This window comes from Barbus barbus (genome assembly GCF_936440315.1).
Source record: "Barbus barbus genome assembly, chromosome: 42".
NCBI lineage: Eukaryota > Metazoa > Chordata > Actinopteri > Cypriniformes > Cyprinidae > Barbus > Barbus barbus.
Genome location: NC_136720.1, coordinates 16,975,376 through 17,001,063, shown reverse-complemented (window position 1 = coordinate 17,001,063; position 25,688 = coordinate 16,975,376). Strand labels below are relative to the sequence as shown.

At 33.9% G+C, this 25,688-nt stretch overlaps 1 protein-coding gene across 1 annotated transcript in view; it reads right to left on the bottom strand.

Moving 5' to 3' along the window:
• Window positions 1-25,688, bottom strand: part of LOC306861087 (protein kinase C-binding protein NELL2-like) — a 49,293-nt gene that overhangs the window by 5,407 nt on the left and 18,198 nt on the right. Inside the window, exons 13-18 of the mRNA XM_079403164.1 lie at window positions 22,516-22,641; window positions 16,498-16,620; window positions 12,613-12,708; window positions 1,908-2,048; window positions 1,531-1,724; window positions 1,272-1,448 (exon numbers count right to left, since the gene is read on the bottom strand). Of these exons, the coding sequence (XP_079259290.1) occupies window positions 1,272-1,448; window positions 1,531-1,724; window positions 1,908-2,048; window positions 12,613-12,708; window positions 16,498-16,620; window positions 22,516-22,641 (857 nt within the window). The remainder of the gene's footprint in view (window positions 1-1,271; window positions 1,449-1,530; window positions 1,725-1,907; window positions 2,049-12,612; window positions 12,709-16,497; window positions 16,621-22,515; window positions 22,642-25,688) is intronic.

Genomic DNA, 25,688 nt, shown 5'->3' with positions numbered 1-25,688 from the left:
GTGCTGAACCACAGCACACAGGAGGGAAAAGCGCCAGAGGGGCTGAAAACTGCATTGTTCAAGGTTTTGGCGCAAGGCTTCCTGACTGAGATATTGCAGAAAGTTCCACTGTGACCAGCAGTTTCTCTGAATCTGAATCTAATATACAGGGAGCAGAATGACAGTGGAGTTTATTCTGAGCGTTGTGCATGTGTGAAGGCATACCATTTGCTAAAGGGGACATATTTCACACTTTTGCATCATATTCTTTCCCTTAAGTCCAGTTATAACGGTAGTCAAGGTTGCTTGAACCAAAAAAGTTACAGTTTAGTTTTATGAGACAATTTTCACTCTGACTCTCAGGCTGTTTTTGCCAATGTACTTGTAAGACAATGACAAGTTATACTATGATTAGCTGAGCTCCTCATATGTGAGGTTCATGCAATTTTTCATCAAGGAAGTCCTGCTGAATACTGAACAGCTGTTGATATATTAATGTGGGTCATTAGTTAAAGTGCTTTAATTTCATTGATGTTACAAATTTTGCAAAAATAGATTTTAAATAATTTCCAACACTCCAAAAATGTTTCTAAATAATTTTCAATAGTTTATTATTACTATTAAATAATTTATATAATATATCATCACAAATAATAATCATATGCAAAAGTCTGACAACAAGTTCATTTTTAATTTAATTATTTTTAAATGTTATTTTAAAAATGTAGAACAAAGCAAAAGTATGATAAAAATATTTAAGAATGTTTAAATATAATATTACATTTTTTTAAACTATATGTTAATGAACCTGATATATTATAAAACCTAGTGGTTCATACAGTATGATATGAAAATGATCTGAAATAGCATCTTGTTTATTTCAATGGAATTAACAACAAATGAAATTTGTTAAATGGCATATTTTATATTTAGTATTATTTTATACATTTTTAAATGTCAAAAATATATTATAAATATGTATTATTTAAGTATATATACATTTTTAAATGTTTTATATTATATTAAAATTATATAAAAAAAAAAAAAAAAATTATATTTATTTTTTTATAATAAAAGAAAATTATTAAATAGTTATCATACATTTTTAGACATTTGGGCCTTACTGTTTATCTCTAAATGCTGAGATATTTCAGTAATCATTTAACAGAATCTTTTGTCATGTTCTTTAGCAATAATAACTAATGTCAACCATACACATACTAGTTTATAAATATATACTGGCAATCATAATGCATTGCCACATCGAGTTGGTGTAACATGCTGCCACTCACCATGCACTGGCACTGCTGGCAGTTCTCCACCCAGGTCTCTCCGTTACTGTACGCCAGCAGACCGTTCTGATGCAAACACTGAGAACTCAGACGAGGGTCGCATTCAGGACAGCACAACACATCCACCGTGGGATTCTCACAATCACACACCATCCGTCTGCACATCACCAACCCCGACTGAAAAGGAGAGAGACAAGAGTCTGAGTAAAAAAAAAAAAATTTCCTTTGACTACAATTCCCATCAGCCCCTTTGGCTCACCTGACAAGAGCAGACCGAGCACCTGTCGTCATCCAGCAACCAAATCTGCCCATTGTGTTTCACCTTCCCATCATGGGCGCAGTCGCCCGTGCAGTTCCTACCGTGCGGACAGCGGCAGTCATAACCTCCGTCCACGTTAAAGCACACGGTGTCATTAGCACAGCTGTGCCGCCCCATCTCACATTCGTCAATGTCTACCAACCAGAAACAAAGAAGACACCAATTAAATCACATGTTAAATCCAAGGAGTCATGGTTTAGCTGGTTAGCATGATCTAGTTAACTACAACCATGCTGAGTGCAGGATACATCTTTCTCCAGGGACTTCCATTCAAAAGAAGCACAGTTTCATTCGAAGTTTCATTCATGTCAAGTTACCTTCACATGACTCTCCATTGGCTGAGAATATTCCGTTGTCATGGTAGCCATCGCGGCACTCGCAGTGATACCAGCCAGGTAGGTTGACGCAAGTGGCTCGACTGTCACACTCCACAAATCCATCGGAGCACTCGTCGATGTCTGAAGAGACAAGGTGGAGACACGCATAAGAAAACTCAAGAAGTGTATGGAAAAATTGTCACTCTAGGTGAGCACAACTGTACCTGAATGACATCAAAAGTTGTCACATATCATGAAAAAAAAATTGGTAGCACTTTATTTTACAGTCCTTTTACTCATGTACATAATATGTTCTTATTTTAGTAATTACAATAACTATATAAAACTAGGTACTTACCCTGAACCTACCCCTTAACCCTACACCATGTAGTTACCTTTTATTACCAGTACTTTCTTAGGTAGGTACACTGTAAATACATGTACTGTAAAATAAAGAGAATTGTAAAAAATATTATGCAATATTATTTAATATGATCTGTTATGGCATTTGAAACTAGAAATACATTTAAAGAGTGTGTGCGCGTGTGTGTGTGTGTGTGTGTGTGTGTGTGTAAACACTAGTAAAATAGTAATATAATTAAAATACATGTATTTCATACTAAGTATAGTTCAAATCTATTTACTGACATATCGCTCAAGACTTGCTGATATAAAAATTATAATTAAACTGTATTTGGAGTACTGCTTGTGCACAATGCCCATTTCTTAATATTAAGCCTAAAATGTGTTTTAATGTAACTATTGATGAGGATTGTATGATCTTTGAAAAATATCAGTCTTTAAATGCAAGATATTTCAAGTGTAGCTTTAGCACTATCAAATTTACTTCAGTATATCTTTAGTTGGAGTTCAGCATTACAAAAAGCACATTAAGTGCATTAAAGTGCATTAAGAACAAAATGACTAAGTAAACTAGTTTAGTATACTAAAAGTACAACTGCACCACATTTTAATTACATAAATATGTAAAGGTATTTGTATCATACTTTGCATGAAATATAAAATATGTTTTTCAAATAAATTGTATTATACTTATTTTTCTCTAGGGTATATCTATACAATATCTTTATTAAGTGTGCACACACACACACACACACACACACACTTTGTATTTATTTACTTTACTTCTTTCTTTTATATCATTAAGAGATTTCCATTTCAAATAAATGTTATTTTAGACTTTCTATTCATCAAAAAATCTTAAAACATTAATGATGATAACAAAAGTTTCTTGAGCACCAAATTAGCATATTAGAATGATTTCTGAAGGATCATGTGACACTGAAGATGGTCTGAAAATTCAGCTTTGCATCACAGGAATAAATTACATTTTAAAACATTAAAATAGACGTGACAATAAATTGTAATAATATGTCACAATATTCCTGTTTTTACTGTATTTATGATCAAATAAATGTAGCTATGTGACCATAAGAGGCTTCTTTGTGTGTGTGTGTGTGTGTGTGTGTGTGTGTGTGTGTGTGTAAAATATGCTTACAAACAAGAAAATGTTCAATTACAACATTCTATCTAATCACCATAATTTCATTTTTTAAGAATGCCATAAAGTGCATATTCCAATGTTGAGTGTATTATCCTGTTTCCACAACCTTTTCAAATACCTAAATGGATACAAATCTACATAAGTATATTTGATGTCTGTCCTCACACCAGACACAAAGAAAGGGAGACAAATAGAGCTTCTGCCATGCGCGTCTTGAAAGGAGCGTATCGAACAGCTGTTGATAATGATGCTCTTCAGAATCTATTCAACTTTCAGGGCTTGTCCTTGGATTACACTCTCATAGAAAGCTACGCTGAGCATCCCTCAGACCCAGTCAGTTCAATGACAACTTCAACCACAATGGCACACTGGGAGAGAAATGATTTTGTGACTTTAACCTTAGGTTACCAAATGTGTTTCACCTCACCCATCTCATTATATTGTGTATTATATTGTATTTCAATGCCAAGTGCAATGCCTGATGTGAAGGCAAGGCTGAGTAGAGAGGGTAAAACAAAAACTGACGAATACTGTGTGTTTGTGGGTGTGCAAGAGAGAAGGAGAAAATGCATATAGCTTTGAGAGTCTTTGTGAAAGAGCAGAATATTAGAAACCACCTAAAGGAGCTTGTGAATTAGGTTTGCAAGTGTTGCATGTTAGTATTAAATGGACTGAGAAATATTTAAAGGGATAGTTCCCTCAAAAAATACAATTTCGACATCACTTACTCACCTTCATGTTGTTCTAAACGAACAAAACACAGCATAAACAACCAATAAAATAGTCCAAAAAGTACAAAATACAGTAAAAACAATAATACAATTTTGAGAATGTGAAATTTTAAAAGATTATTTAAATGTAATTTATTCCTGTGGTGGCAAAGCTGAATTTTCAGTCTTCAGTGTCACATTATCCTGCAGAAATAATTCTAATATGCTGTGGTCTTTACTTATTATAATAAATGCTGAAAACATAATATTTTTGATGAAATCCAAGAGCTTCTTGTAGCTTCATAACATTACAGTTGAACCACTGACGTCACATGAACTATTTTAACAATGTCCTTACTAGGTTTCTGGGCCTTGAACATGGCAGTTACTTTGCTGTCTATGGAGGGTCAGAAAGCTCTCGGATGTCATAAAAAATATCTTAATTTGTATTTTCCGAAGATGAATGAAGGTTTTACAGGTTTAAAATGACATGAGGGTGAGTAATTAATGAAAGAATTTTATACCTAAAAACTATACCTTTAATGCAGATATTAACATTTAATCTTGACTGTCACATTTGTGTCTATTGAAATGTTGCACATTAACATGCTTAACCCTGAACATTTGCACATTTACAAAATTCATGTTATATTAATTAAATTTGGGGTCATTATCGTATAGGGTTATTGTTAATTTGGGTTTATAAATGATAACAGAACATTATTTTTTGGATGAACTGTCCCTTTAAGGGAACCTTCTGCGGAACAGAAGCAGAGAGTCTGATGTGAGAATTTTTCATGCAAAGGTTCTGAATATTTTTCACTCCTCTGACTAAGATTTCCACACTTTTTCTAAAGATTTCACTTGCCTAACACTAAATCCCCCATCCCTCAAAAACAAAGAGCGGCGAAAATAACACAAACAGTGCTGAATAATACATAGATGTAGGCAGTGCTGATGACATTTATTCATTTTCTTCCTTGAGCACAAACACACACTGCACTCATCTCCCTCAGAGGAACGGCTGGCATTTGTGCTGTCAGTAAGCAGTAGCGAGTATTGATCAACTGTGTATTCACGGGCAAACCCCCGGGGTTCCCGCTGTCCTGCAGCCTTGCCACTAATTTGTCACGGAATGTCACAAGTCGATGGCACAACACAGTCTCCATCTCATTTGTTCCATCTTCAACATTTGGGATCCTCGTATATTTCCATTTGTTCATAGCAGTGAGATTTGCTCAATTTTAGTTTAAAGGAATATTTACACACCATCTGACAATCCAAGATGTAAATGAGTTTGTTTCTTCGTCAGAACAGATTTGGAGAAATTTTGCATTATCACTTGCTCATCAATGGATCCTCTGTAGTGAATGGGTGCCGTCAGAATGAGAGCTCAAACTGCTGATAATAACATCACAATAATCCACACGTAAACTCTAGTTCATCAATTAATGTCTTGTGATGGGAAAAGCCATCATCAAGGCCTTTGAACATTAGACCATCAAGTTCATAATTCTTAATATTGCTTCCTCCAGTGACACAGCCCATTCCCTGCCGTTTTCTCACTCCAAAATCCACCCAACATCCAATATTCACTGTTTTGGATGGTTATAAATGGTGCTTGTGCATATTTCTCTCCTGATTCAGAAAAGACAACTTTTTTCATTGGAGAAAGCAATATTATTCATATTATGGTCGTATTTGAGTAGGAAACAATGATTTGAAGATAAAAAGGTATTGATGGATTTGTTTCTTTCAAACACACATCTTTTCACTTCACATGACATTAATTGATTGAGGCGTATGGATTACTTGTGGATTATTGCGATGTTTTTATCAGCTGTTTGGACTTTCCATTCACATCAGTGAGCAAGTGATGTAATGCAAAATTTCATATTTTTTTCATTTTAGGGTGAACTATTCCTTTAAGGGCGCAGCTCTTTTTGAGATAATCAAGAGGATCAGGGTGCATAATTTACTACCAGAACAGGCTGAACGCTTCCCGAGTCAAAGTGCCAAGTAAAACAGATTATCCATTCCCATGAGTGCAGACGGGTATAGTTATGGGTCCACAGTGGAATCCTCAAGTCAATTTCATCAGGGACGATTCTTCAAACGGTAAGTCATCAATCCACTCAGTCCCTTAACGTCCCGGCTGTTCCCACCTCAGCTATCTCCTTCATCTGCCCTGCTCTCGTTTTTCCCCCTTCCCTTCATCCTCCCCCTCCATCTTCACATTAATGAACAGATTCACACCCACTGCTGGTTCTCACTGGGGAGCTCGGTACTGTAGAAGGGCCTTGATGCAAACGAGAGTGTGTGCATAAAAGCCTGGTCCCATTCTCAAAGAAAGTCTGGCAGGAAGTTCAAACGCACCTTTTCTTATTGAGAAGGCAGATACCAGATTCTCAGAGCTTGACCAATAAAAGTGGCAATTCAGAGGAAAGTATTATCTTTAAAGTCGATGTGAATTGCTGTTCGCAACCCATTTTGTTGGAGAGCGTGATGCATTTTAGAGATATTCAGTGAGAAAAAAAAAGTTTCAATGTTACAATGGATTAGTTTTCCTGTTTATTTTTCTGACCCCATTAGCAATTTTTTGTTTTTTAATAAATTTAAATATATAATAAAATATGTCAAATTAAAAAACTTTTTTAATTTACATTTCAATTTATTATACAACATTTTCATTTGAAATACTGTGTATATAAAACTATATAAAATATATAATTAAAAATGAAAATGATAAATTTGACAAAAGTATAAAAATAAAAAAACTAATATATATATATATATATATATATATATATATATATATATATATATATATATATATATATATATATATATATATATATATAGTTAAATATAATATATATATATATATATATATATATAATATTTAACTATTTTAATAAAGTATATTTATAGAAAAATATAGGTCGTATCAGGAATATATACTTATATACATCCATTACATATATCACATTTAATAATAAATATAATAATTATGAAAAAATATATATACTATATATTACTACTATACTATATATTTTTAGAATATATATATATATATATATATATATATATATATATATAAGAAAATATGACATAATAAATACATTTAACAATTCAAAAAATATATCTAACAATTTTAATAATTATAATGGAAATATGAAATATACTGTATTGTAAATTAAAATGACAAAATAAATAAGTAATACATATAAAATATAAAAAAGTAAAATAAAAATAAAAAGATTTTACATTCTACATAATATTCTACATTAATTTTTCAGTGTTACGCAGGATAAATAATAAAAAGAAAGATGCTCAACAACTAAACAATTATTAGTTCAACCTTATTATAAATTAACCTAATTGTAAATTAAAATGCATAATAATATATGACGATATAATATGTATAAAAATATAAGAGAAGAGTATAAAATATCTTATTTCATATTATATACAACATTACATATTAGTTTTCCAGTGTTACTCTGATTGTGCTAAAGCTGAGGTCTGTTTTGTACAGTAAGGGAAGACGCTCAACAGCTAAACACTAATTAGCTCCACCTCATTAGACATGTGAGTAACGCCTTGGAATACATGAACCCAATGAAGCAGACATAATCAGAGCGCTTAAATAAACATGGAGGAGTTTTATCGGAAGACCCAACCAGCAGTTGTTTTGAATCTCTTTGTACACGCAATGTTACGCTCCTCCCTGTAGGACTGTCTCACTAGAGCTTCTGAAGATATTCTCATTAAAATTTGATAGGGGTAGGGCTCCGTTCTAGCTTTATGAGTAAAGACTTCTCGAGACTCCCATCCTGGTGCAAAAACACAGTTAAGGTGTTCAGTGACAAACCGCAACCATTTTTTCCCAAAACTGCAAATTTACGCCCCCTTGCTATACACCCATCACATAAAGAATTAACAAGTAGCCAGCAGAAACGTCTTGTTTACGAGGAAGGACCCCCGAGCCCAGGGCGTTTAACCCCTGAGGACCTGCTGCAATTGGGTTTCCTTTATGAACAGAGCATGTGTGAAGCATCTGAGCCAATCCGATGGATAATACATGCTGCGAATCTTCTAAGAGGTAAGAGCTGGAATATGAAAGGAAATGCGACTCCCTACAGCTTCCTTTTCAGAGGAAGCTAAAAAGAGAGCGAGAGAGAGCTTCCCTCACAGCATTTTTATTCAGAAAGCATCTCTACGACAGGATATTTGATGGAGAAGATAATTCTGAGTCTTTGTTCTTCAGTCGATTACTCTCATTAAAGAACAGAATAACAATAAAAACACAAAGCTCTTATCAAATAATTTCTCTATTTTACCAGGAGAACAATATCCCCTGAACTAATTGATTGCTTTGTATTTACAGAACTGGTGGGGAGTGTTACCGAAGTTGGCCATATGTGCCAACATCAAGCTGGCATAGATAAAAAAAAAAGAAAAAAAAAAGAAAAAAGAGAGAGAGGGGCTTACTGACAAAGACGGAGAGTTTAATAATACAGTTCTTTTAGTGGAGGGATAGGAGGTTTCAAAGGGACGGAGAACAGACGTTTATTTGCTTCTCATGTTTGTTTGTGCAATATTTATCCTCTTTGTGCTTTTGTCATAACATTATATTTCCCCTCAGAGGAAGACAGAAAACATGAGGGAGAAACCGTGATGGATTACAGACGGCTGAGCGCATAAAACAGGCATAAGCGCATAATCTATCGCTCATATACACAGGAAAATACCACAACACACAAAAATGATGAAACCTCTTTAACATACAGTACAAGGTGTCCAAAAGGCAAAGCACTCAAAAATGTGGGTTTCTGAAAAGAAAAAAAGAAGAAATTTTATTATGTAAAATTAATAGGAAATATTATTTTAATTTTTTTTCTAAATTAAATCATAGTGTTATTTTCTCTGAATTATTTAGATTTACTCTCTTTTTTAAAAATCTGCTTTTGGTAGTTTCTCTCTGTAATTCACAATTTCATGAACAAATGAATGTTGTATGTACAAACAAACAAACAAATTGTCTGAAATTGCTATTTTATTTTTTTTTATTTTTTTTAAGATTTTTCTGAAATAAATAAATATATATATATTTTTTTCTCTGAATTATTTTGTCTTTTTTTTTCTTTGTAAAACCCTTTTTTTGCCCTTTTTCTTTTGGTAATTGCTTTCTGTATATCACAATTAAATAAACTAATGAGCAAATGAACATGCATACGAACAAACAAATAAACAAACAAATGAAACAATAAATATATAAATAGTCTGAAATTGCAATAAAAATATATATTTTTTTAAATCTGGGTTTCAACGTCTTTATAAATATTTATAATGTTTTTTAAAAATATATAAAAAAATAAAACAAAATCTGGGTTTCACAATCTAATTTAAATGTGAGAATATAGATTAGGATTGAAAAAAATGTTATTAGGAAATTAATAATAAATATCTATTATTTTTATCATATTGATTGATTTATATATATGTGTATATATATATATATATATATATATATATATATATGTGTATATATATATATATATATATATATATATATATATATATATATATATATATATATATATATATATATATATATATATATATATATATATATATATATATATATAGAGACTTTTTAAATTTAGTAATTCAATGGTCTTAAATTGTTTCTCTAAATTTTTTGTCTTTATTTCTCTGTAAAATGTTTGTATTCATCTTTGTCATTTTCTTTTTCAAATTTAGCTCTGTAATTCACAATAAATAAAAACAACCAAAAAACAACAACAACCAAAAACAAACAAATAAATAAAGCTGAAAATTTGAAATAACTGTTATGTTTTGGCATGTTTAGTAAGCTGTTTTCCTATGTAGATATTTTAAGCTTTCTTCATTCTTGTGGAGACATTTGGTCCCCGCAATGTAGGCAAAACCTGACCCACGTAACATAGCTGTGAGTTGGTCTGTGTGTCAGCCAGTTCCAAGAACAGTGAGTCAGGCATTCAGCACACACACAGTGTCTCGCAAACCACACCTCACTCTATCTTCTCTCTATCTCTCCACCAGCTGTCTCCTTTAGTCCCCATGCATCCTCATTTCCTCTCTCCTCACTCCTCTTTTTCTCTTTCCCTTCATCATCCCTCTGTCACTCACACATAGGAGCGAGTGGGTGTTGGACCGGTTTGTAAAAACCACCAGCAGATGCCCTGCTGGGTAACGTTGAGCAAAAGGTTCTGAGGTCTCTGCCTCCCCATCTCACTCACACACACACACACACACACACACACCGATCCCCAGAGCCATAAAAAAGCGAAAAACTCTGTTCAAGAGTTCAGTGGCTCGCTTGAAATTGTACCTGCCAAAAGAAGCCTGCACTGCAAAAAATCTATTTCTTTATCAGGATTTTGGGTTGTTTTTGACTCCTTAGGACTACATGGAAATAAAGTTGGTGCAGAAACAATTTTCACTCAAAAATTGTTAGTAAATTTATAATTACACAGATAATTACAAAGAAACATTAGTGAAATTATTAAAAGTAAAATTACTTTGTCAAATTGGCAGTGTATATTCTCTGAAAAAAAGTATTATCTTACACAGATATGCTTCTCAAGTAAATGTTTTGAAAAGATAGAGATTTTTTATTTTATTTATTTTTTTGCTCCAGTGTTCATTTCTACATGCACCAATCCAGGGACATGACAAGTTTTCAATGTCAAGTCATTTTCCTGTCAACTGTGCAATACTGTGTGAAGCTGCGAAATGACAGTCCATCAGAACATATTTAATGTTTAATATAAAGCTATGAGGTGTGGGCAGGGCTTGTTGTGCAGACAAAACACAAACAAGACGTCTTGTCGTGTGTCACTTGTCATGACCGATTAGGACACAAACTGAAATTATATGGAAGAGATGGGATCTATATCTTCACGCTCTCATGTCACATCTGGTTAAAATATGGTGCCGGAGAACCAGGTGACATCTATCTTCAGAATCAGACATACATGTGTTTAAACTGCAATGACACTTGGTTCACTTGTGTTTACAGTATGTGGGGTTTCGTGAATAAAAGCTGCATTGATGACAGAATATAGCACATATATTAGGATAAGCTGCATTGGATAACGTATCACATGCTTGAAAGTTGACCACTGAATTTTGCTGATTGATTGATTAATTGATTGATAGACAGACAGATAAATATTTTTTGGTCTTTTTCTGTTTTTTGTCATTGTCTGTTTTTTGTTCATTTAGTTCATTAACAACATAAAACAACCAACAAATAAATAAGTAAATACAATATTTAAAAATTTGAATTTCATTGTCATTACAATGAAAAAACAGTTTTGTCATAATTTCACCATTCTACCCACAAAATAATAATAAATATTAATAACAAGCAAACATTATTCATTTTCATATGACATTACAACTAAATATTACATTGTATCATATTATTAATAAACACATACAAATTATGCATATTTATGACAATTAATTAATTATGTATTATTATTTTATATACATTTTCATTAATAATTTATATTAGTTTTTAACTTATAATTTAGGTTTAAATTGTTATAGAAAATTCATAGAATTATTCATAAAATATTATAATATTTAACTTTTATTATCACTATTATATTACATTATTATATTTTTATATTATTTTATATTAATTCACATTAAATTATATTAATATTACAATATATTAAAAAAGTAAAATATAATCATATTTAACTTTTACTATAATTCAAATGAATCATTTTACTGCAATTCACACAATTATAAAAGTAGTTATACCAAGTAATTATATTTTTCTTTTTTAAATAATTCATAAAAATTACTATAATTTATCATCAAATTTGTTACATTTAATTATTAATTTGTTGTTATCAAGAATAAGTAAAGGTCTCAACTAATGAAAATAACATTTTGATAATAATCTGTATTCTAACTACAATAAAATAAATAAATGTAATTAGTTTATATTCTGTATTGTAACACAGAACTATATTCTTCTGTTATGCAAACAGCAAAATATAGAGAATAATCTTAGCAACACTTAAGTGAATAAGTTTAGCAGCACTTTATATTATCCTTAGAGATTAATAATCATATTTATAGCAAACATGCATATCCACAGTTTCATGAAATATCGCACAGTCCACAGAGAGACATCTTTGATCATGTTCACATTCTTGGAAATCATCTGAGATAAGTATCTCACTCGCCTGGAAAATATAAAAAATAAATCACCTCATGGCTTCTGCAGCTCCTGCAGCACTACATTTCTACCAACTCACTCCATCACTATAATATGAAAACACTTGAGGGGCAACATCACAGTATGAAAATATGTTGTACACTTTTCTCCACTCTCAATTTCTTGCCCTGGCATCTGCTGAAAGGTTACAGGAAATGTCCTTCCACTGGCCTAATTGCGTCTTACCGGTCTCACATCTCTTTCCAGTGAAGCCCTGCTGGCAGACGCAGGTATCTGAAGAGACGCAAGAGCCTCCGTTGAGACACTGGCCCTCACACAGCGCTGCACATCAAACACAAGACACAGGGGTCAACACACATTTCAGCAGGATTACACCATAGCAATAAAAAATGCTCTCTGCAAACCAGAGGCAGAGCTAATGCATGTGTGCAATATAGCCATGTACACCATAAAACAAAGATTTGTCATCAATAAAAAAAGATTAGTAGAGTATGCTTCACAAGAAAATACTTTTTCAGTCTTTTTCAAATTTTCAAGTTTATTTGTTACTTGCCATTTCTTTGTAATTAATTGTGAAATTTACTAGCAATTGAGTGAAAAAGTGAAAAACGATGCCACTGTTTTTTTTAATGTACTGTAATTGTTCCATTTGCAGGACGCATCTACAGTATATGTGGGAGTGAACAGTCCAGCACACCTCTCGGTCAAAAAGTTGGTTTTGGCAAGAAAATGTAACATTCTGGATCATGCATTAGGTCATGCAGCACAACGCTGATTATTGTTTTATTTGCCTGTAATTTGTTTATCAGTTTACTTTTTAATTACTTTTGGGGAAAATGTTTACTTAATTGAGAAATACCATTTACATTTATTTTACATTTTATTTTATTGACAAATTAATTTGTTTACTGACATTAATTTAAAAAAGTATATTAATTTAGAAATGTATTTATTAATATACTAATTAGAAAACCTAAAATACTGTTTGCTTAATATGTACCTTTGTTCTGTCTCTTTTATTTGCTACTATTTGTTTTCTTTATTATTTTATTATGAACTATTTAGCTGAATAACTACTTGACAAATTATTTAAGACATATTTGTTAATATTTATTAATTGATATAATTATTTAATATTTATGCAAATTGAGAATTCATAAAGCAATATCTTAGCTCTGTAATTTTATTTTATTATTTATTAAATTTATTAATACATTTTTTGGCTTATAATTTGTAGTTTATAATTTGTTTCTTTGTTCTTTATTTGTATTACTGTTTACTTGGAATAATTAAACATTTGTTCATATTATTATTATTATTTTAACAAATGGATAGTTTACAAAAAATTAAAATTATGTCATGAACTGTATGCCTTTTGTTCTTCTGTGAAACGTATGATATTTTGAGAAATGTCTGTTTTTGTCCATACTATGGAAGCCATTGGTTACCAAACACAGAAGTAAGTAAGTCATCTGGATTTGAAAAAAAGACACGAGGATGAGTAAATAATGAAAGAATCTTCAGTACACTTCAGTATAGGGACCAATTGTCACTATTAACTAGTTGCTTATTAACATGCCAATTATTAACATATTGGCTGTTTATTAGTGTCATGAATCTGGTCCATGCATTTCCGGTTAATCGCCACCAGAGGTCACCCACTCACCGCATGGACTCTTGCACTTCACTACAATCCCCATCATTCATTGCACTGACGACATTCATTGCACTGACGACTTTTCATTTCACTGATTACACAGCTGATCAAACTAATCACTCAGGCTTTATAAACCATGGACTTCCTCTTGCTAGATGCCGAGTATTGTTTGCGTATATCCTAGAGATAGCTACTCTACGGAGCCCTCTCAGTGATTATAGCCTTGCCTTGCCTTTTCTAGTGTTTTGATATCTGCCCGTGTTTCCTGGATTAACCCTTTGCTTTACCGTTCGGACTCTGTTTGCACCTCGTTTGGATTATTGCTTGTGTACCTGGATTATCGCTCTGTCTTGCCCTATTGGATATTGTTCGCCGATCGTCGACCCACGCTTGCCCTAGGATCTCTCTTGTGTCTTGCCCGTGCCATATCTGTTTGCCTGTGTCTTGACTATGTTTATAAATAAAAGCTTGCACATGGATCCGCACGCCTCTCGTCTTGTTCGCCCCGTTACAATTAGTACTTATAAAGCACGTATTCTGCATGACCATATTCTTCCACCCGAATTCCGGAAATGTTTGGAACGTTTTTTACATTTTAATAAAATGAAAACTAAAAGAATTTCAAATCACGCGAGATTTAGAATATTTTATTCACAATAGAACATAGATAATATAACAAATGTTTAAACAGAGAAATTTTAAAATTTTATGTACAAATTGAGCTCATTTCAAATTTGATGCCTGCTACGGGTCTTAAAAAGGTTGGGACGGGGGCATGTTTACCATGGTGTAGCATCTCCTCTTCTTTTCAAAACAGTTTGAAGACGTCTGTGCATCGAGGTTATGAGTTTCTGGAGTTTTGGTGTTGGAATTCTTGTCTGATATAGGTTTCCAGCTGCTGAAGAGTTCGTGGTCATCTTTGACATATTTTTCGTATAATGATGCGCCAAATGTTCTCTATATGTAACAGATCTTGACTGCAGGCGGGCCAATTCAGCACCCGGACTCTTCTACTACGAAGCCTTACTGTTGTAATAGCTGCAATATGTGGTTTTGCATTGTCCTGCTGAAATACACAAGGCCTTCCCTGAAATAGACGTCGTCTGGAAGGGAGCATATGTTGTTCCAAAAACCTTTATATACCTTTCAGCATTCATACTGCCTTCCAAAAACATGCAAGCTGCCCATACCATATGCACTTATGCACCCATACCATAAGAGATGCTGGCTTCTGAACTGAATGCTAATAAAACTCTGGGAGGTCTCCCTCCTCTTTAGCCCGGCGTCCGTGATTTACAACAAGAATGTCAAATTTGGACTCGTTTGACCATATAACACTTTTCCACTTTGAAACAATACAAAACTTGCATGTTTTTGGAAATGAGCCTTGGCCCACAGGACACGACGGCGCTTCTGGACCATGTTTACATATGGCTTCCTTTTTGCACGATAGAGCTTTAGTTGGCATCTGAAGATGGCACGGCGGATTGTGTTTACCGACAGTGGTTTCTGGAAGTATTCCTGGGCCCATTTAGTAATGTCAATGACAGAATCATGCCGGTGAGTGATGCAGTGTCGTCCGAGGGACCAAAGACCACGGGCATCCAACAAAGGTCTTTGGCCTTGTCCCTTACGCACAGAGATTTCTCCAGTTTCTCTGAATCTTTTGATGATGTTATGCACTGTAGATGATGAGATTTGCAAAGCCTTTGCAATTTGACATTGAGGAACGTTGTTTTTAAAGCATTCCACAATCTTTTTACGCACTCTTTCACAGATTGGAAAGCCTCTGCCCATCTTTACTTCTGAGAGACTCTGCCTCTCTAAGACATCCCTTTTATAGCTAGTCATGTTACAGACCTGATGTCAACTTAACTTAATTAGTTGCTAGATGTTCTCCCAGCTGAATCTTTTCAAAATTTTCTTGCATTTTAAGCCCTTTGTTGCCCCCGTGCCAACTTTTTTGAGACCTGAAGCAGGCATCAAATTTGAAATGAGCTCATTTAGTGGATAAAAGTGTAAAATTTCTCCATTTAAACATTTTCATTTTGTTCTCTATATTCTGTTGTGAATCAGATATTGGCTCATGTGATTTGAAAGTCTTTTAGTTTTCATTTTATTCAAATTTAAAAAAACGTCCCAACATTTCCGGAATTCAGGTTGTACATCCCTACTCCCATCCTACCCAATACCTAAACTTAACAACTACCTTACTAACTATTAATAAGCAGCAAATTAGGAGTTTGAGGCAAAAGTCGTAGTAAATGGTTTGTTAATAGCAAGAATTGGACCTTAAAATAAAGTGACCCAATTTTCTTTTTTAACCTAACAAAAACATCCATATTATATTTACACTGACATTAATTAAATTTTTATAGAAAATCCCAAATTTTTCCTGTAATTTTGGTACCAAGACTAGTGTGTAGTGTAGAGTTCAGATGTTTGATGCTTACCTCTGCAGACGGTTCCATTACCAACGTACCCTGGTTTACAGGAGCAACTGTGTCCCCCAACCGTATTGAAGCAAAGAGCGTTTTCGTCACAGGTATTGAGTCCATGCACACACTCATCATGCTCTGAAAACACAAGAGGAGTGTGCATCAGTGTGTGTTTGCTCACTTTCCTCAAACTTTTTGCACATTTGGCACTTTCCATCTTCCTTGCTGCTGTTTCTCTCGGAGGGCATGCAATTCCATATCAAAGATGAAAAACAGGCAGGAGGAAAGAGAAAGAGACAGAAAGAAAGAATAAAACTGGGAAAGGAGTAGGAGTCAGATGCGCATGAGCACGGTGCTTAGGGAATAACTGACACTATAATATGCCACAGTATTTGTTCAAGGTTGTCTGCACTTTTGAGATGCTGTCAAAGAGTTTTTTGCACTTAGACGTTCTCTTTCTGGGAAGCAAAGTAAAACAACTGTAAAAGGGCTATAGTTTATGATGTTCAGATAAATAAATAATAAATAAATATATAAATAAATTCAGGATTCTTTGAATAAATAATTCAAAAGAAAAGCATGAATTTGAAGTAGAAACATTTGTAATATTAAAAATGTATTTACTGTGACTTTTGATCAGTGTAATACAATCATATTGAATAAAGATATTAATTTATTTCTTTTTTTTTAATTACTTATTCCAAAATTCTGAATGGTACTGCTTTACGGTTTCCAACAAATATCAAGCACAACTGTTTTCAAAATTCATAATAACAAATAAATGTTTTTTGAGCCCCAAATCAACATATTAGAATGATTTCTGAAGGATGTGACACAATGGCTGGAGTAATGATTTATTTATTTGGTCACACTTTATTTTAAGGTTCAATTCTTGCTATTAACAAACCAATAACTATTACTTTTGCCTCAATAAACTCCTAATGTGCTGCTTATTAATAGTTAGTAAGGTAGCTGTTAAGTTTAGGCATTGGGCAGGATTAGGTATGTAGAATATGGTCATGCAGAATATGTGCTTTATAAGTACTAATAAACAGCCAATATGTTAATAATAGGCACGCTAATGAGCAACTAGTTAATAGTGAGAATTGGTCCCTATACTGAAGTGTTAACATTTTTTTATTTTTTATTTAATTGAACATAATTAACTATCCATTTTCAGTTTTTCTGAGCCTTTGCCTTTTTATTTTCCCTTGACTTTCACTCAAAAATCAAGGTTTAATTTTTTTTTGTCACAAACACTCAAATTTTTTGTAATTTTTCATTTTCTCGTAAATTACCAAATTAAATAACTAAATTATTGGATTGAAACATCTGATTTATATAAAGACAGCAAACCAGTCCATATATTTTTTTTTACAATATAACAACAACAACCACAACAATGAAATGTTCAGCAATTATCTCACAATGTTACAGTCTTACAATGACCTCCAGATGACCCCATTCTAAAAGAAAGGCTTCACTCAGCCCAGGGGTGGAGCCAGACATTATAAACATTCAGGGCTTAACCCAAATGTTGTTGACTCCTAAAAGTGTCCATTATCTTTTGAGTCAAATTCTTTACATTTAAAGTGAATTAGAATAATAAGACATTTGGGCTGTTACCAAGCAAATCAAATCAATACAGAAGCTGCGTCTGAAGTGGCATTTAGATGTGTTTAATTCAAGACATGAATGCATTTAACTGCAATTACAAATGCATAAATATTGTTTTGATATATTAAACAAAACGTTAAATACTATTATTTGAAATGATTTACAACATAAAAAATGGGGGGGGGGGGGTCGAAATGTAAAATTAAAACCGCCAATAGGTGGCAGCAAATCACTGCGATTGAACCGAATCATTGAAACGGTTGATTCGTTCAGGAACGACACACCATCATATTGCCCAGAGACACAAAACAGTGCTGTGACTGTGTTTGGAATTATTTTTGCTGGCGAAATAGAGCAAGAACAGCCAATATGGTGTCTAAAACCTAAGTCGATATGAACCTATTATTTATTGAACAGTTGTATAAAATCAATGTCACATTTGTAACCATGCTGATTTTTAAGAAAAAACGGCACTCTTCGTGTGATATTTATTAACAATATGAAATTATTATCCTGAATGATTATCCCCTTATCTTGAATTATGTGACCATTCTTAATGCATATTAATAAACTGAATCATGCAGTGAAAGAACGCACTCTAGCTTTAAATGCGTAGGTGCACTATTATTATTCTTTAGCTTGGGTTGAACAAATCATTTTTGCTTAGATGGAACAGCAGCTACACTAATTATGTCTCTATTTGTTTCTCTGTTTCTGCCACAGGATTAACATCCCGTGGTAACTAAGAATGACAAGCTTCAGTCTGGATCCAACCCTTAAATGATCTGAGATGACCGAACACCTGAGAAAAGATAATGCCCACCCCTCAGAGGACCTCAGAGGATGCCAATGCTCAGACAACATACAGAATTATTAGAAATTTTGCCATTAGTTAAATATATTAAGGTTCTGCAATAAATAAATATATTGTGGAAACTTAATTTCCTGTAGAGCTGCTTTGCAACGATTTGTATCGTAAAAAGCGCTATACAAATAAACTTGAACTTGAACTTCAATCAGTGATATTACAGTCATGCCAAGCAGCGTTTGACTGAGATGAATCCCTCACAGTGGACGTGTTTGTATGGTCTGATTTCTCATCTGCGTTGACTCATCTGCCCATGACAGCTAAAGCGACACCAATTATCCTCCTAATTACTCATATTAACAGAGCTTTTCTCTCCTTACCTCACACATATTCATTTATCTTCTATCTTCCAGATGGGCAGATCTATCAGTTTCCACCAGGTGAAAAATGTTTTCTCTACTTCTCAGACAAATTACTCACATAAGCAATGCAAGCAACAACAGACTCATATTGTGCTTCTATATATATAGAATAGAAGAGAATTTCCTTCTCAGGTTTTCATTCTCTACTGATTTACAGTATCTCTCCAAATCCCAGAGTTTACACCTGTCTGGTGTCTTTTTCTTAAACGCGTCACTTTCCATCTCCTCAAACCCATCCTCCAGTGAAGCGAAACTGCCTAATCAACTTTAGTCATAAATCTTACAACACAGATCTTTAAATCACTCTCATTAAAATGTCATTAAATCATCTCATTAAAACGCACTTTAACTGATGAATGATACTGATTGGCTGTGTTTTAATGCTGCGGTTCCTCATCTATGAACACCTCAGGATGCATCTGCAGCTGAATTAAGGAACTTTCACCAGTGCAATGCAGATCACATATTCAGTCTGAATGCTTTAAAATGGTGTCAAAAATCATATTCGTTCTTACCGACAGAAATGCTATTTCTAAAGCATGTACCAAAATCGCATTTGAAATAGATGATTCTTTGTGTTTGTGCATAAAAATTATAGTTCAACCAAACATTTTAATCATTTACAAATCCTTGTGTCTTTTGAAATGTGTATGACTTCTTTATTCAGTGGAACACAAAAGACGATGTTTAGGAGAATGTCCAAGCTGCTCTTTTCCACAATGTAAGTGAATGGTGACCATGGTTGTGGAAAGGCTTTACAATTTCAGTCAGTTTCTCACACAATTATATCATGTGGCTTTAGAAAATATAGTGAATGATGCATTTGGATCACAACATGAACGTTCTTCAAATCTCCTTTGGATCAAAGAAAGTCACAGAGAATTAAAACGGCATGAGTGTGAGTAAATGAAGACAATTTTGCGATGAACTATTCCTTGAAAAATATAAACCTAATCAAGTGAAATCTCTTTGAAGGAACATTAACATGGACAGCTCTGTCAAGAACAGCACATAAATTAACTGATTGGAGACTAACATCATTTTAGGCTTAACATCTGCTGACTGCTCAAGGGGAACTAATGAAGTATTCTGTGAGAGACACCGAAAGAAAGGAGAAATAGAAACCCCATAATGTCCTTTATTAACACCATATATTCTAACTAATGACTGGTACTGTTCATGTAACTGACAAAACCTCTTATGCCTACAAGTTTGTTCATTGCTGAGTAAAGGATGTAATTAGTAAATATCAGTGAGCTGATCATGAAGGCAAGACTGAGTTTTAATGAACAGATATGGAAACAGTGGAGCGCAATTAAAATAATTACATATTCTGATGTTTTAAATTAAAATAAGATCGGCTGATTAAAAGTGCTCTCGTTTTAAATCAGGTAACGTCTATTGCTGCTTCATATGAAATGAATTCCAGTTTCGACTGATGTGACTGCAGCCTGCAGATTATCTCATAATAATCCCACAGGCAAAATACGCAATATTTTTCTCTGTGTGACTGCACACATGAATAATTGAAAATAATAATGTTTTGCCATCAGAAAGCCAGCCTCAGTAATTACAGAAACAGACACACAGCTTTGAGCCAATCAACAACAGACACAAAGCTTTCAACCAATCATCAATGGGGAACAGATCCAGAGGGAAGAACGAGAGATTAAACACACAGAATTAAACTGATAACTGCTGCAAGTAACAGTTTCATTAAATGGATATGAAAACAGCATGACGTGCATTTAAATGAAAGGACATCTCTTACCTTTACATTTCAAGAAAAAGACACATACTAACTTTAAAAACTAACTTTGTTTGTAAAAATTACAAACAAAATCTGATTCTGAACCATTTCTGGGATTCTAGAATAGAATTTCAGCCATTTATAGATCAGTTTCTAAAATAATTCTCTAGATATGCAAATGTAACCATAGGATAATTGTCTCCTCTACATAAGGTTGGGACTCAATGCTGTTCAATTTATACACGTTTTTCATCAACCACTGAGAATAACCATATTACTAGGTCAATAAAAGTTGGCTTTCATACATCAGTCCAGCCCTTTCCAATAGAAAACAACATGCAGCATTGCAGACTACTTGAAAAATAATGACAATAAATAATAACAATGCAGCTGGCCTTGAGCACACATGGCTTTCTAAAATGATCAGCAGAAAAAAAAAAACTTGAATAGTTTCCAAAATAAAAGCTGAATTGTTGTTGCCCATGATTGCACCTTGCAGCCCAGGTGCAGTTTTTTGTGCTTTTGTGTATTTATTGAGACAGAAACCTTCCTGGCCTCTTCGTTGTAATTAATTCACTTTTAAAGTAGGTCACAGAAGGACTAAGGCTCATTTATCGCGTAGCTGTTCCCTTGTGTCGTGTCTTGCTTCCTTATCCTGCACTCCTGAAGAGATTTAATTGCTTTTTTTAAGTTAAAGATCAGGAGCACGTACCATCTGTACTTTCCATCAGTGAAAACTTTCACATATGTTGTCTTTCTTTTTTCCCCCAATTTGCTTTCTCAAATAGCGGTCTCTCCCTCTCTCCCTCTGTTTAATTGTTATTCCACTAAAGCAGGCACTATTAAAGAAATGTTTCAGATAAAAGTATATTAGAATGTAACTGTAATAATATTTTACAATATTACTATTTTTACTGTGTTTTTCATCAAATAAATACAGCCTTGATGTGCCTAAGAGAAAAAAACCCATTTGGGAATACTAAATATAAAAATATTAATTATAACAAAATATTAAATGTAGTGCATCCATAATACATATTTAATTAACACAACATTATTAAAATAATTTAATTTATTTCTATGATTTATTATGATTTTTAAATTATATCTACTTATTAACAAATGTGAATCATATTTAATGTAAAAAAAAAAAAAAAAAACTAAAATTAGCTTATTTGAGGGGGGGGGGGATCTGATAATAGGAAATATGCCAAATGTAGCATATTAGATTAATTTATGGGGTCTTTAAACATATTTTAATGGCCTGGAGCTACTGTACGAATGACCCAATTATAAACACTCCAGACAAATTAAGCCATGGTGCTCATCTGAGAGATTCAGGTTTGAATCCAGCATGAATTATGCCCCATTCCCCTTCTCTCCACCCTAATAATTCCCTGGCAAAAAAAGCACATGTTAATGACTTCTTTACTCACCTGTGCAGGAGTAATCATCAATCCGGACATAGCCAGTGTTGCAGACACACATAAAGGAGCCGGGTGTGTTCATACACATCGTGTTCTCCCTGCAGTAGTGTTTCCCCTCCGCACACTCATCGATATCTGCAACCACAGCAGAACACAAGACATACTCTGTACTATGACCCGAACACAACATGGTTTTCAAAACATTTGGGAAGAAGCAGTGCCAAAAACCACCATTCACACTGCAGCTGTGATCAATTAGCAGCATTTGTCAAGGGTGCTGGAAGATCCAGTCATTACATCATAAGCGCTCTGTTGTACAAAGAACAACACACTGCTGCAGGAAACTGTTAAGACTGTAAAATAGCTGGAACACCAACACCATGTTTGAATGTTCCGATGAATATTTAAAGGGAAGCACAACAAATGTAATTACGACTATTTGATCATACATTTGTAGCCTCAAAACTCATATGACTCCCTGTCTTCAATGGAAAAAAAAAAAACAACTTTTTGTACATCTACCTGAACATTTATCTAAAATAAAGAGAAAAATAATGTACAGTACTGTACGTGTAACTCAATTCAGTCCTTAAACTGCATTAATAAAACACAGAGCACTTCTAGACCTTTCACTTTCTGTCCCTTTCCTCCACCCCCTTCACTTTCTCAGCCTCCAGCTTTTTCTTACACTTTTCATAGATACACAGTTGTCCTTCGGTCCTCCCACACTCTCCTCCTCAAGAACACTTTATATAATCTTCCTCACATTTCTTTTCTCTGTTTAAATCTACACAGCACAAACTCATGTTCTTAATCAGCATTTTGTCTTATTTCAAACAAAAAATATCATTTTAATATCCTTAGAAGATATATTTGGTAAAGAAACAAAAGTTGCTTGAGGGATTACAACTTGTTTTCAAAAACATATTTTGAGGTTCATCTTTATTACCCCATTAGCAAATGTAGGCAGATTTTCGTGAGGTTCAGGCTTAAAGTTCAAATGCATCCATCTCGTCCTATATAGGGTTGACAAAACAAACAACAACAAAAAAATTCATCCAACCAACCTGTCCTGTCTAGGATCGACAAAACAAAGCAAAACAAACAAACAAAAAAATCCAACCAACCAACCTGTCCTGTCTAGGATCGACAAAACAAAAAACAAAACAAAAAATCCAACCAACCAATTTGTCCTATCTAGGGTCAGCAAAGGGTGAAATAAAATAAACTAATTTAAAATATATACTCTGAAAATAAGTCTTATTAACTTACGAAGAGGCATGACAACCACTTTTTTGAGAAGTAATAATTATAATAATAGCCTTTGCCCACCACTTGCTTTAGCAATGGACTGATAAAGTCAACCTGGTCTCATGGCATAAACGTACCTGGGTGCACTTTTTAGCGAGACCGTTATTACGTACCTTACTGCACGTTTCGCCGCAGTTTCAAAGAGAAATGTCCACTGAGTGGCGCTAAAACACGGGTTTATTAAGTAAACCCTGGAACGTTTTTATTGCGTTGATATAGGTACATATTGCTGTGTTTTTATTATGTTGCTTCAGGTATGTATTGCAGCGGTTCAGAATTCAAATATCCGGGGACCGTCGCCAAAATTTAATGCTCTATCGCAGGCAACCTCAAATCTGGCCCACTCCTGCAGAGTTTAGCTCTAACCCTAATCAAACACACCTGAGCATGCTAATCAGAGTCTTCAAGATCATTAGAAAATCACAGGTAGATGAGTTTGATCAGCATTGGAGCTAAACTCTGTGGCAGATTGGCCCTCCAGGGAAAGATGTGAGGAACCCTGCTCTATCGTGTTGGAAATATGCCCTACACCAAGCCCAACCCTAAACCTACCCGATAGTGTTGACAAATGCAAAACTGATATAAAAAAAACACATTTGTTGATGCAACCGTGCTATTTGAACCTTATACGCAACCTTGAACCTATTCGAACCGGAGCTCCTCACCTCTCAAGTACGTCTCCGTACTCCGTGAGCTACCGAACAAACCTACTGTCGATGAAATCCCATAGATATGATTGGATATGTGTGATGCTAACATTCAGAAGCATCAGTTTTCAAATTTTCCAGCATATTAATATTGTTTTGAAGTTATAACATGATATTCTTCAAGTAATTGTGCGAAAATTACTTTTTAATCAAAACTCTGTAAATTTGTGTGAAAAGGAATAAAAGGCGTCAGAGTTTTACTGCCTCTAGTGTTCATTTCTTTTGGAAACTGCAGTGATATGTACATATTGGTACGTATTTCGCGTATCGCTAAAAAGTGCGCCCAGGTACGTTTATGCCATGAGACCAGGTAGGATAAAGTCAAGTTTTCCTTTTAAGATGATGTAAACATAATATAAATCCATCAGAGCAGTGTGTTCGGTTCAAAAGTAAATAGTGGAGAGAATATCTGCAAAGTCTTATCTGTCCCAATATGTCTTCTGTGGCGGATTCAGCGCTTAAAATAAGGAGAAAAACTCACTCATCACTGCTGTAATTGAAAATGTAATGCCTTTTTCAGCTGCTTTTGTTCTAGAAGATATGAATCCCAAATTAATAATTTAAAGTTTATTTCAGAGCTGCACTGGCACTAATATTATTCACGACCCTGAAGCTGATGCAAACTATCGACTGCACAGTCCATGCAAACATACAGAATTTTTCACAAGCTAACAAGGCTTTCACTAACACAACTTTCCTATAGAGGCCACTGTCAGTTATTTAAAGCTGATTGTATTTTTGATGTTAAAACACTTCATATTATACCAGCTCAATGTGCAGAAACAACTATAAGTGAATTAAAATTCATTGGTTAATTGCAGCAAGAAGCATAAACACATAAACAAAGAGTTTTTCCCCTGTTTCTGTGGCTCTTTTCTAACTGTTATCAAAACAGGGAAAATCAACATACTGTATTTTCAAATGCTAAAAGAGTCCAACAGTGCTTGATAAAGAGTGCTATTATGACCCAGCAGGTCCTCTCAGATGTGTCTCAGATTTTATCAAGTCATACTGAGTCTTGGAGCCACATTACTGTAACAACTGTGTTGCTTAAATTCTTTCAGACACTCACAGAAGCTTTCAGGGCATTTCAGGTGAGTAAAAGTCCTTCTGTCACTTCCCCAAAAAAATTTCTATTGATTGTCTATGCCAGAGGCATCCTAC